This window comes from Notolepis coatsorum (genome assembly GCF_963971535.1).
Source record: "Notolepis coatsorum genome assembly, chromosome: 6".
In the NCBI taxonomy this organism is placed as follows: Eukaryota; Metazoa; Chordata; class Actinopteri; order Aulopiformes; family Paralepididae; genus Notolepis; species Notolepis coatsorum.
In genome coordinates, this window is record NC_140170.1 from 173,604,629 (window position 1) to 173,618,892 (window position 14,264).

At 43.4% G+C, this 14,264-nt stretch overlaps 1 protein-coding gene across 1 annotated transcript in view; it reads right to left on the reverse strand.

The window, feature by feature from the left end:
- The window catches only part of st3gal8 (ST3 beta-galactoside alpha-2,3-sialyltransferase 8), an 86,344-nt gene that overhangs the window by 34,232 nt on the left and 37,848 nt on the right, over positions 1–14,264 (reverse strand). Inside the window, 2 exon segments of the mRNA XM_084317552.1 lie at positions 697–847; positions 4,850–6,207. Coding sequence (XP_084173678.1) covers positions 697–847; positions 4,850–5,175 — 477 coding nt within the window. The 5' untranslated portion in view covers positions 5,176–6,207.

Consider the following 14,264-nt stretch of genomic DNA (forward strand, 5'->3'; position numbering starts at 1 on the left):
AATAGGATAGTAATAATCTCTATCCTATAATAATATAGGATAGTATAGTACAGTATAATATAGTATAGTACAGTACAGTATAGTGCAGTATATTATAGTGCAGTACAGTATAGTATAGTGTAAATGGTAAATGGCTGCATTTATATAGCGCATAAAAGCACTTTACAATTTGTTCCTCACATTTGACCCATTCACTCACACATTCACACACCGACGGCAGAGGCGACCACGCAAGGTGCCAACCTGCTCATTTTGAGCAGTTAGGGGTTAAGTGTCTTGCTCAAGGACTCTTCGACACGCTGCCCGGGAGGAGCGGGAATCGAACCGGGAACCTCACAGATTACCAGACGACTGCTCTACCTACCGAGCCACTCTCCACTGTGTAGTACAGTATAGTACTGTATGGTATAATACAGTACAGTGTAGTGCAGTATAGTATAGTACAGTATAGTACAGTACAGTGCAGTACAGTACAGTGCAGTATATTATAGTAAAGTACAGTATGGAACAGTACAGTGCAGTATATTATAGTACAGTACGGTGCAGTATAGTATTGTAATGTACAGTATGGTACAGTGTATTATAGTATAGTATTGTATAGTACAGTATAGTGCAGTACTGTATATTATAGTATAGTACAGTACAGTACATTACAATACAGTATAGTACGGTACAGTACAGTAACACTGATCTTACCAGCCACCATTTGAGAGCGTCGGGGTCCATGTTGTTGTCTTTGTCAAAGAGGACAGGTCTCTGCTCGGGGTCGTAGCGCTGTTTAAACCAGTCCGAGCCCTGGAGGTCAGCGATGCAGGAGTCGGCACAGCCACACACACGGGCCTCGGACCTGCAGCAGGAAGCACAGCCGCTTCCCCTTCAGATAACACTTCCTTAACCTCACTGCTGACCTGACCTCTGACCCTAGGCTCAACTACATTTACATTTTCTCATTTAGCTGAAAGCTTTTTTTCTTTTTTTTTTAATCTTTTTCCCCCTCCTTTTTCCTTTGTTTTTCTCCCATCCCAATGTTAGTCGTTATGCCAATTCCCAATCCCCTTCCTGGTCGCTGCGCACCTACCCCCCACAGTCGGTCTGGGAGAGTGGAGGCTATCACGTGCTTCCTCCGACACATGTGTAGCCAATCAACCGCTTCTTTTCACCTGGCAGCGCGGACTCTCACTGAGAGGGTGTAACGTGTGGAAGGATCACACTACCCCGCTTAGATCCTATCCTCGCTGAGCAGGCGCCCCGATCGAACTGTAGGAGTCGCTGTTTACAACGACCAGGACCCACCCCACCAGCTTTCCCACCCCTAACACTGCCAATTGTGTTAGTATGAACGACCAGCCAAGCTGGTAGCAATGCAGAGAGCTGGGCTCGAACCCAGCGTCTCCTGCATTGGTGGCGGGCGCCTTGCCCACTACACCACCTAGCCACCCTTAGCTAAACGCTTTTATCCAAAGCGACGTTCTGTACGACAAGTCAGCAGGAAGGGTACAACTCTTTCAGCTGAGTAACAATTAGTCCAGTCATTATATGAAAAAAGGACAAATTGCAACAGTAGCAAACTCAACTGATTTTGTATCCTCATTATGTCCTTAGTGAGGGAAAAAAAGTCCCAAGGAATTCCATCATGGGAAAGTTTTGAAAACGACCTATATATATTCATATCGAAAAATGCCTGTTATAACATAGTGGTGAACATTTTACTTTTAGATATCACTATAAAAACTCACAAGCTGATTACACACACAAAGACAAGAAAAAAAGTCAATCACAACTTCATTGAATTATTCTGTTTACTCATGCAAATCACACATTATCTTATTTGATATGCACCAATTAGCATACACGCCAGAACTAATCAAAACATTTGATAAAGACATTTTTTTCTTCTTGGAATATTAGTAGATAGGCTCTGTGGAGCTCAGTCCACGAGGATGGGGCTCAAGGGTTTATGTCCGTGGGGATAGGTCCGTGGAGATGGGGTTTTTTATAATAGGCGGAAACTACATATTTGTACAGCATGCAAAACACTACATGATTCTTGCACAAAACTACATGGGCTTAACATAAATTTGGTATGTCTGTATAGGGGAGGCTTGTAGGTACCCATGTAACCCATTTCCATTAACATATATTGAGGTAGAAGGCCAAGGGACCATTTGAAAAATGGTGATGGCCATATTTCCCTCCCCAAAAAATCGTCTTAACTTTGAATAATTAGGTATGTAGCCCCCTTTCCAATGAGGTAACATGACATGGTTGGTCTCATTGGAAACCCGAGGTTGTCTAGAATCAAATGGTATCTTTACTTTTGAGCTACCTCAAAATTTGAACGCGTCACAATCTCTGAAAGACAGTGTCGTCAGTGATCCTGCCAGCAATCAAGTACATTGAAAAAAAACACATTTCCCATGATGGGATTCCTTGGGACTTTTTTTCTCACACTAAAGACATATTGAGGATACAAAATCAGTTGAGTTTGCTAATGTTGCAATTTGTCCTAGGTTTAGCCTAATTCTGGCCTATAATGACTGGACTATAGGGGTAACAAAACATTGAAAAAAAACACATTTCCCATTATGGGATTCCTTGGGACTTTTTTTCTCTCACTAAAGACATATTGAGGATACAAAATCAGTTGAGTTTGCTAATGTTGCAATTTGTCCTAGGTTTAGCCTAATTCTGGCCTATAATGACTGGACTATAGGGGTAACAAAACATTGAAAAAAAACACATTTCCCATTATGGGATTCCTTGGGACTTTTTTTCTCTCACTAAAGACATATTGAGGATACAAAATCAGTTGAGTTTGCTAATGTTGCAATTTGTCCTAGGTTTAACCTAATTCTGGCCTATAATGACTGGACTAAATGTCCATCGACGTGTTGAAACTTGGGTGCTGCAGTGTAGAGTGCATATAGTAGTAGAGAGACATATTATTAATATATTAAAGCATGATGGTAGAAGACAACTAGAGGTGTGACCTTCACGTCCTGTCAAACCACGTGGCCACTGAAAACAGGGAGTCCCCTGGTGCACTTAAAGGGACACTTCAACAAAAAACAATGCTGAATTATTTTGCACATTATTCTCTCGCACACATTCAACAACTCTAAAACAGTTTTGCACACATTCATTTTGTTGACAGTTAAGTTAAGTAAGTTTGAATATGGCCACCGGTGATGGGATATAGATGAAAAAACAGCAATACCTGCTACCATTTAATTTGGCTGTAATGAACACAACACGCGGATTCAACACCCCTGATGACATCACTGGTGACCATATTCAAACTAATTTACTCTACAGAGATGATAACCTTGTTTACATTCACAATAAAGCAATGTTCTAACCTTTTCACTAGCACACTACAAAGAGTTAACACTTTCACTACCACACTACAGACAGTTAACCCTTTTTTAACCTGTAGTGTGGTAGTGAAATGGTTAACCTTATGTAGTGTGGTAGTGAAATGGTTAACCTTCTGTAGTGTGGTAGTGAAATGGTTAACCTTCTGTAGTGTGGTAGTGAAAGGATTAACCTTCTGTAGTGTGGTAGTGAAAGGGTTAACCATCTGTAGTGTGGTAGTGAAAGTGTTACTTTGTAATGAGGTAGTGAAAGTGTTAACCCTTTGTAGTGTGGTAGTGAAAGTGTTAACCTTCTGTAGTGTGGTAGTGAAAGTGTTAACCTTCTGTAGTGTGGTAGTGAAAGGGTTAACCTTCTGTAGTGTGGTAGTGAAAGGGTTAACCTTCTGTAGTGTGGTAGTGAAAAGGTTAACCTTCTGTAGTGTGGTAGTGAAAGGTTAACCTTCTGTAGTGTGGTAGTGAAAGATTAACCTTCTGTAGTGTGGTAGTGAAAGGTTAACCTTCTGTAGTGTGGTAGTGAAAGGTTAATCTTCTGTAGTGTGGTAGTGAAAGTGTTAACCTGCTGTAGTGTGGTAGTGAAAGGTTAATCTTCTGTAGTGTGGTAGTGAAAGTGTTAACCTGCTGTAGTGTGGTCGTGAAAGGGTTAAACGTCTGTAGTGTAGTAGTGAAAGGGTTAACCTGCTGTAGAGTGGTAGTTAGAGTTAACCTGCTGTAGTGTGGTAGTTAAAGGTTAACTTTCTGTAATATGGTAGTGAAAGGGTTAACCTGCTGTAGTGTGGTAGTGAAAGGGTTAACCTTCTGCAGTGTGGTAGTGAAAGGTTAACATTCTGCAGTGTGGTAGTGAAAGGTTAACCTTCTGCAGTGTGGTAGTGAAAGGGTTAACCTTCTGTAGTGTGGTAGTGAAAGGGTTAACATTCTGCAGTGTGGTAGTGAAAGGGTTAACCTTCTGTAGTGTAGTAGTGAAAGGTTAACCTTCTGCAGTGTGGTAGTGAAAGGGTTAACATTCTGCAGTGTGGTAGTGAAAGGGTTAACCTTCTGTAGTGTGGTAGTGAAAGGGTTAACATTCTGCAGTGTGGTAGTGAAAGGTTAACCTTCTGTAGTGTGGTAGTGAAAGGGTTAACCTTCTGTAGTGTAGTAGTGAAAGGTTAACCTTCTGCAGTGTGGTAGTGAACGGGTTAACATTCTGCAGTGTGGTAGTGAAAGGGTTAACCTTCTGTAGTGTGGTAGTGAAAGGGTTAACATTCTGCAGTGTGGTAGTGAAAGGTTAACCTTCTGTAGTGTGGTAGTGAAAGGGTTAACCTTGATCTTACCACTTACAACAACATTATATATCTGCTTCATCAAGAGATCACCTCCAGTATATACACTATGTGAGCCCAGAGGGTTTGACTGTGTCACCATGGAGATGAGAACTGCTGTGTTGATATGTTACCACGGTAACGCTGTCACCGGGTCGAGCATCAATAACAATGGCTCACCTGGGCTCGGCCTGGGCCTCCGACGCAGCCTGGGTCTCGCCCGGAGCCTCTCCCCCGGCAGGGGGGCCCTTCCCCTGGGGCCGTGCTGCGCTGGGAGGCAGGGTGATGCTGCCCGGGGTCGGCTTGACTGCCCCTATAGCAGGAGCAAGGTCTGGAACAGTCTGTTCACTCTCCCTATTGGCCGCTGCTCCCCTGGTGGGCGTGGCCAGGGACAGAGACATGGACAGAGGTAGGAAGCTGGGTCTCTGAATGGTGTGGCTGGCAATCATCAGGAAGACAATAACGGCAAACAGCAGAACCACGCAGAGCTTTCTACGCATCAACATGGCTGAGCTGCTGGGAGTGGGAGGAGAGGTGGAGGAGGGAGGAGAGGTAGAGCAGGGAGGAGAGGTGGAGGAGGGAGGAGAGGTAGAGGAGGGAGGAGAGGTAGAGCAGGGAGGAGAGGTAGAGCAGGGAGGAGAGGTAGAGCAGGGAGGAGAGGTAGAGCAGGGAGGAGAGGTAGAGGAGGGAGGAGAGGTAGAGCAGGGAGGAGAGCTAGAGGAGGGAGGAGAGGTGGAGGAGGGAGGAGAGGTAGAGCAGGGAGGAGAGGTAGAGCAGGGAGGAGAGGTAGAGCAGGGAGGAGAGGTAGAGGAGGGAGGAGAGGTAGAGCAGGGAGGAGAGGTAGAGCAGGGAGGAGAGGTAGAGCAGGGAGGAGAGGTAGAGGAGGGAGGAGAGGTAGAGCAGGGAGGAGAGGTAGAGGAGGGAGGAGAGGTAGAGCAGGGAGGAGAGGTAGAGCAGGGAGGAGAGACCCTAGCAGAGGGAGGAGATATTCAGGCTGTTAGATGATGGTATGGTTAAGTGCTAGATGGCGGTAGGGTTAGGGTTAGGTGCTAGTTGACTTTAGGGTTAAGTGCTAGATGGCGGTAGGGTTAGAGTTAGGTGCTAGATGGTAGACAGTGGAGGCTTCTTCTCTAAGCCCAGTTGCAGTCCCAGTGGATGTTGTTCTCTATGTGAGCGCCATGTCTCTATGGGTTCATGGATGGGGACTCAGGAGGCCTGCTCCTGTCGCCGACTTCCTGTCATCTGTCCATCCTTCACCTCTCCTCGTTCGCCATCGGCCCCTTCATCCCTCGCTCGTCTTCAAGTGAGAGGCAGAGCATGTTCACGAGGGCCAGGTCCACTGTGTGTGTGTGTGTGTGTGTGTGTGTGTGTGTGTGTGTGTGTGTGTGTGTGTGTGTGTGTGTGTGTGTCAGCAGTCGTTGAGCCCCACGGACAGAAAACAGGGAATAAAAAAATTAAAAAAATCAGCAACTTCCTGTTCTGGTGAACGGATCCTCTCATTGGTGGAGACGCTGTGTAAGATATTCACCTCCACAACGCTGCTCTGCATGAAGAGAAAGAGAGAGAGAGAGAGAGAGAGAGAGAGAGAGAGAGAGAGAGATAGAGAGAGAGAGAGAGAGATAGAGAGAGAGAGAGAGAGAGACAGAGACAGAGAGAGAGAGAGAGAGAGAGAGAGAGAGAGAGAGAGAGAGAGAGAGAGAAGAGAGAGAGAGAGAGAGAGAGAGAGAGGGAGAGAGAGAGAGAGAGTGAGCGACAGAGAGAGACAGAGAGAGAGAGACACCACATTATACCACAGTATATTCACATAATTCAATAACTATGGAGGTTAAATACACAGTAAGGTCTACCGGCAGGACAGGCACGTATGAGAGGAGCACTTTCTCCTACACTGTGAAAACATTAACAACGTTCGTCAGTCATTCATTTAAAAATGTACAGAAAGAATCCCACGCTTTCTCTCCTAAGAGAGGAGGAACAAAGCCAAGTCCTCCTTGGGGAGGAGCCACTGCTGAGGAGGAAGCCTCGGCTGGGGGAGGAGCCTCGGCTGGGGGAGGAGCCACTGTTGGGGGAGGGAGCCACTGTTGGACTAGCTGCCCAGTGTGTGTCAGCAGGCCTGAGGGACCGTGTTCTCACTTTCATGTCAAATCTGGTTTTATTTAGGTATATTTTGAGCCAAAGAACATCCTGTATTATAGTGGTTGAGTCAACCTTTTAACACATTCGGGGCCAACCACGTATATATACGTGTTTCGGCGCCATGCTTAAAGGGCCAACCACGTATATATACGTGTTAAGGTTGTTTTGGCTTTTATTCCATTGTAATATCCTACTCAATGTCACCGAGCGGCACTGCAGATTTACCCTACTCTTGGAATTCGGAAAAGTGCATTACCGGCCAGATCCTCGTAGGGGCGCTGTCTCGATAATGCAGTGTTACATACCGGTGTTTTTATTTTATTTTATTATGAATGGACTTTTCTGTTAGCCTAAAGCTATGCGTGTAGCCCAGGGCTATTCAACTAAATTGTTCAGGGGGCCACATTGTCAGAAACCCAAGGGGCCAGGGGCCGGACTGCCACGGCGCCTCCCCGTGCTATGAATATATGTACACTTGACACAACACGCAACCACATTTTCACAACTTTTATTTAACTACATTGCAAAAGTAGTATACTTTTCAAAAAAAGTGCTTCATTTATGTGCCACATCTGCAACATCTCCTCTTCAACATTTCAATACAAAAATAAAATAAAAAACAAACAAGTGCATGATGTGCATCTGAACATTCTAACATCAACACTTGAACAAAAAAAACACATTTATAGTGCAGCTGAGCTTATGAAAAAGTGCCTGTGCAACAACAGCAAATCACAGCATCTTATTAGCACTTATTGTCCACTCTTAACTCTCAAACATCAGGGGGGTGGGGGGCAGACAGGCCTAGCCTACATACACACATCTAATGAGAGCGATTGCACTTATTTGACTGGGCAATGGCAGAGAAAGAGGGTTCATAGGAAGTGAGGGCTACCCGCAAACAGTGATGCAAATGCTCATTTGTCAAGGAGGCACGGTTTGCTTGTTTTAATGGCATTCATGTGAGAGAAACTGGATTCACAGGTGTATGTTGAGCCAAACATTGTTAGCACAGATATTGCCAGCGTTTTTATTTTGGGGAATGTCTTGACATGAATACACTTTATTCAAATGTTGTGGTGGATTCATTCTCAAGTGCCTGCTTCAGAGCAGATGATGCTTGCATGTCAATTATTTCAAGTTGCAGGAGACCTTCATCAATGTGAAGTGATGCAAGGAACTCTTGTCCTTTTGTGGAAATAGCAGCTACATTGGCAAATGGGTTGCTCACAAAATGCATCAATTCTCTGGACATGTCAAATTCATCAAATCGACTTGCAAAGTTTTCCCTCAATTTATCAATGAAATCTGTCATTAATTGAGTGACTTTTGGCTCAATTGTGCGTGTTAACGTTGACATGAAAAAAAAAAAAAAATAAATAAATTTATTATTATCATGTAATCTTTGGCGGGCCAGTCAGAATCATCCCGCGGGCCGGATCTGGCCCACGGGCCGCCAGTTGAATAGCCCTGGTGTAACCGATGGCCTGGAATAGTTTTTGGGATGCTGAATTCAGTATGCAGTAAAGGAATATATCATCAGCCAATAGACATATGGATCTACCAGATGGCGATCGATAACTGGGAAATCCTTTTTGCAGTCAACCGGCCACAGGTAAGAGCGATTTGACGTAAATTACAGCCCGATCGGGCCTTGCTCTCATAGCCATCCACCCGGTCAGCGAATAAGGCTACTGAGGCTAATGCCGTTATTGGTAATCAATAATCAGAAACAACGTCCCCCCCCCCCCCCTTTCATGCATTCATGGTGGACCATGATACAGACAATATGCATTTTGAGTTTTAGCTCTAGTCTATAGCCGAAACGCTTATTAGCTTAGCACCCTATATCTCGCGTTCCAGGAAATACCCAGAACATTCTGCTATAACGTTCATATTCAAGACGCTATAAAATGGGAACGTATTGATGATTTTTTTTTTTTATTTAAGGCATATTGAAGGGACGGTTTATAGTGTCAATTGACAATGAGAATGGACAGATAGCAATAATATAAAGTATAGATTTAGCTCTACAAACAGCCTCACGCACAATGAAAGTTTGTTTTGATATGCTGGCCGTATAGAGTGGCCCCCGTCTAATCCCAATGGCCCGAATGTGTTAATGTATTTATTTTCTATTATTATTATTATTATTATTATTATTATTATTATTATTATTATTATTATTATTATTATTATTATTATTATTATTATTATTATTATTATTATTATATTAAATATTATTATTATTATTATTATTATTATTATTATTATTATTATTATTATTATTATTATTATTATTATTATTATTATTATTATTATTATTATTATTATTATTATTATTATTATTATTATTATGTATTTGTTTATTTTATTCATTTAATATTTTCTTTATTAAGAAGCCATACAACCTTAATGTGGAGGTCGTATAAGACAGGCTTTAGAAGCAGCATGCGGCTCCTGATGATTCCTGTCGAACACCGGATTTTCTGTGCAGTTAAAATCACCGCAAACAGATACTCCTCAGTCCTCACCACTACAAGCACTAAGAGTCTATTTGAACTCATCCAAAAACAATAACCTTTCCAACCCCACTGTTGGACCGTATACGTATACAAAGCACATCGTTACATTTTAAAATACAGCACAGAGTTTAAGCCTGGAATGATCTCATCAACAATACATGAAGCAGGTAGAACATCTCTAGAAAAAAATAATGCTATAATGTTATTTTTTTTTTATGTTGTGAGAACTTGTACAGCACTTTGTTCAACTTTGTCAGTGCTGTAAAGTCTTAATCTTTTTAAATCTTAGACAAACAAAACACTTTGCTTTCATGAAATATTGTAAGCCGTCATTTGAGGCTTTATAAAAGCAGCACAATGAACACAAATCTGTCAGTGCCGAGTCCGACCTCATCTTAAATAACAAACAGCATTGCTTGTTGTAGTTAACAAAGAGAGGCAGAGTTGATTTAGCACAAAAATTCTATTTTTTAAGACAGCCCTAGTGCATCTCCCCTTTTCTTCTCTCTGCCTCTGGTTCTCACTCTCCCTTTCTCTTCCTCTCTCTCTCTTTCCTTCTCTCTCCCTTATTTAATGTAATTTTCCTTGTATAGTATTGCTACTGTAATTTTTTAAGTTTATGTACTTGTATGCATGTACATAACCTTGTTTTTGTTGCAGCCCCCCCCCCCCTTCCCTCAAAAGGATTTAGCTTTTTGGTCAGGCTGCTTTGTATATAAGAATTTGTTCTTACTTGCTTGCCTGGGTAAATAAAGGTTAAATAAAATACAATTAAAAATACAAATAATTTTTTTTAAACTGATGCCGATAATTTCCGATATTACATTTCAATGCCAATATCGGCCAATAATATCAGTAGGCCGATAATATCGGACATCTTTAGTTTTAATCTGCTGGAAAGAGAACTCAGGCTGTGACAAATCACCCAAGAGTGCTTCCTCCTCCTCCGCACTACTACTAGTGTTCTGTGTGGCCTGTTTCTCTTTATTTCATGTGCTTTTCCTTGTTTGAGAGGGGGCGGGGCTCCTTGTTTGAGAGGGGGCGGGGCTCCTTGTTTGAGAGGGGGCGGGGCTCCTTGTTTGAAAGGGGGCGGGGCTCCGCAGCTTCTTCATTGCCACTTTACCTAGAAGCCCTGTCTTTCCTTTTCCTAAAAACCTTCGAAAACTCCATATCCTCTATCCCTGTCTCATCCTCATCAACCACTACAGACTCCGCTCTCCTGGTTGCCGTACTCTCCAAATCCTCTCCCATTTCGACCTGATTATCACTGTTCAAATCATTTAGCCGATTCCCTCGATCGGTGCCAACGCTTTCAGCCTGCGCAACATTTGTACCGCTCTCTCCACTATGTACCTGTGCTTGTGCAATAATTGCATCTGGCCGCTCACTCACACTCGTTTTCGCTGCTGTGTGGGCAGCTACAGTAGGCTTACTCGCTGCGGTCTGACAGCTGTCAGCTGTCATAGCGGCAGCGTCAGCAGTCGGCTGCTCACCCATTTCCTCTGGGCACAAACGGATCAAATGACCCTCTTCCCCGCACCCAAAGCACTTCAGTCTGCCTAAGCTCACATGAATATTGTAGTCAAAATCGTCAAGCCTCAATTTGAAAACTAAACTCAGTTCCTTGTCCTTCTTTTTCAGTATCATATGTACTTGTCTCCTAAAAGACTTGCTGAGAAGTACCTCCGAGAGTGAAATCTTTTATCAGTGATTCTAACTGCCCATGTCTCGCCAGCTCCTTTTCCAAAGGTTCATTCTTCACACACGGGGGCACACACTCTCTTGCCGGATTCGGCGGAGTGACGAGTGGAAACACAGGAGTAAGCATATTCCGAATCACCACCCCACTCTCTACCATTTGATTCACTTTAACAGTAGAATCAAGGAAAACGACAACCGCTTTGTTCATTCTAGAGGCCGATTTAACACAATCATAACCAGTGTTGGGACCAACGCGCTATGCCGTTACTTTTGGCAGTAACTAGTACTCTAACGCATTACTTTTTAAATTCAGTAACTCAGTTACCGTTACTAAATGGTTCGTTACGGCGTTATTTTAATGTAGATTGGTAGCGAGCGTCCGTCCTCCTGACTCGTTTCACATGCGGAGACGCGGTGGGCGTGTTTGTGTTGACTTGACTCTAAGTCGCCCACATTTACATTTAGTCATTTAGCTGACGCTTTTATCCAAAGCGACTTACAAGTTCTGTACGACAAGTCATCAGGAAGGGTACAACTCTATCAGCTGAGTAACAATGTTCATCAACGTCGAGTTTTTGTAGTAATACACTCGCTTCGCCAATAAACAGAATAGTTTCAAGACATTGCGTCGGTCTGAGAGAAGAATCAAGCATCGGAAATACATTTGGACTGCAGTATTCTGTTGTCGATGGTTAAAACCTTTGTTTACATATTGTGGTGTGGATTAAAACATCCGTTCCTGGACCCGTTTGCTACCTGAAATCAAGCTGGCGGGCTCGTTCAGAACACAGCTAGAACCTCCACCACAAGTCTCTGTAAGTAAGCTAGCTAATGGCTATGCATCCTTACACTACTGGCAAGTATTTCATACCACGCTATGTCCAAAATCCAAACCATCACTGTCTTTGAAGGCCATAGCAGGCTCAGTTTTCAAGCTAGCATGAAGCCAGTGGTACGTAACATTATAAAACTTTAGGTGACGCTACACATCATTCTAACTTAGCGGAAAGGGGGATAAATATCAACACCTCTGGTATCTAGACCGTGTCATTCACTGGAAACTGTCAAGTTGATCAACAGATTTTGACTGTAAGAATCTGTAAGGGCATTAATGGGAGCAATTGAAATAATGTTGTTTTAGTAACTAAAAAGTTACTTTTCACAGTAATGCATAACTTTTTGGTGTAAGTAATCAGTAAAGTAACTGATTTACTTTTGAAATGAAGTAACTAGTAATGGTAACTAGTTACTATTTTTCAGTAACTAGCACAACACTGATCATAACCCACCGCGTGAATACTTTCCCCAAGGCAGTTGTCCTTCCGCGTTCGGTTTATGCGGCCTGTTTGGCCACTGACGCTTCTCTCAGCGCCCAATCGCGTTGCGCCTAGCTTTCAGTTCCACAGCCAAAGTCCTTCAGTTCCACAGCCCAAGTCCTCGCCCATTTCCTCGTATTGTTTAACGCGCTATTCATATCAATTGACATCACATCATATTGTTTTCATCTCTCACATCAATAGTCCTCGCCCATTTCCTCGTATTGTTTTCATCTCTCTATATTAACGTTAGGCTGTAAAAATCTGTTCTATAGGCTATATTTAGTCTAGTTGAGTGATAGTGAGTTGAGTGATAGTTAGTTTTAGTATATTGAGCGAGTGTATTGAGCGGGTAGTTAGGCGATAGTAGGGCTAACGCGATTGGGCGTCAGTGGCCAATCAGGCCGTGGTAAACCGAACGCGAAGGACAACTGCCTTGGGGAAAGTATTCACGCTAACCCACCACTGCACCCACAGCTAAACAACACTCTTCCACTGACACACTGTGGTCCGAGGAGAGTCGAAAACCATGTTTGCGTCTAAGTTTCTCCAAATCGGAGGATACTCTGTGTGCCGTCATGCCCGTGTATTATTAGGCACGATGGCAGCACTCACCAAACAATTGCAACTCTGTACTAAACAACTAAGCCAAAGCACAGAAAAGCAGTACAATATCAACGTCACATAAGGTAAAGATCGAGAAGAAAATAAAGTCAGATAAAAATCACTCACTCAGAGTGACTTCACTCTCACTCAACACCTCAGAGAGAGAGGGAGAGAGAGAGAGAGAGAGAGAGAGAGAGAGAGAGAGAGAGAGAGAGAGGGAGAGAGAGACAGAAAGAGAAATACAGAGAAAGACAGAGAGAGACACAGAGAGAGACAGACATAGAGAGAAAGAAAGACAGAGAGAGGCAAACAGAGAGAGAACCCTTCTCTCCTCTCCTCCCCTCAACCCTTCTCTCCTCTACTCTCCTCAACCCAGGTTTCAATCCTCTCCTGCATCACAATCAACTCTGTGAAGACAAACCAACTCTCTCTCTCTCTGTCACGAGTCTCTATATATATCTTTCTCTCTTTATCTCTCTCTATCTCTGTCTGTCTCTCCACTCTTCCACTCTCTCTCTCTCTTGCCCGCTCTCTCTATCTCTCTCTCGCCCGCTCTCTTTCTCTCTCTCTCTCTCTCTCTCTCTCTCTCTCTCTCTCTCTCTCTCTCTCTCTCTCTCTCTCTCTCTCTCCTCTCTCTCTCTCTCTCTTTCTCTCTTTCTCTACGGTGCCAATCTGCAGTGACAGTCAGCAGACCTTTGTATGTGTGTGTGTGTGTGTGTGTGTGTGTGTGTGTGTGTGTGTGTGTTGTTTGCCTCATCTACTGATATTCAAATGTTAATGTGCTTGCAGTGAAGCCAAGAACCTCAGAGACCAGCAAATGTCACTAACTCAGCCAGTCATACAGTCATTCACTCAGTTAGTACGCAGTTAACATGTTTTAAAGAGACAGTGATTATTACACTGAGCAGGCAGTTACAGCCTTACCCAGCCAACCGCTCCTGTAGGAAGAGCACGATTACTAGACATTTGCATCCTCTCTCTCTCTCTCTCTCCCTCTCTCTCTCTCTCTCTCTCTCTCTCTCTCTCTCTCTCTCTCTCTCTCTCTCTCTCTCTCGGTGCATGCTGGGAATGAGATTGGAGGGATTGGAGAGGTTGGAGGTTGGAGGTGTAGTGAGTTTTTTCTATCTTTATCTGTCTATTTTGTTAATTTGTTTATGGGATATTGTAATATAAGTGTAGTGTTGGTTTGCTGTGTGTTTTGGTGTGTATAGGGTTAAGTGGGAGTGTTTTGTTTGTTTGGCCGCATCGGCCAGGCTGTGCTGCTGGATGACGTCAGACGCCAATATGGACTTTTCTAAAATTGGTAGAAAG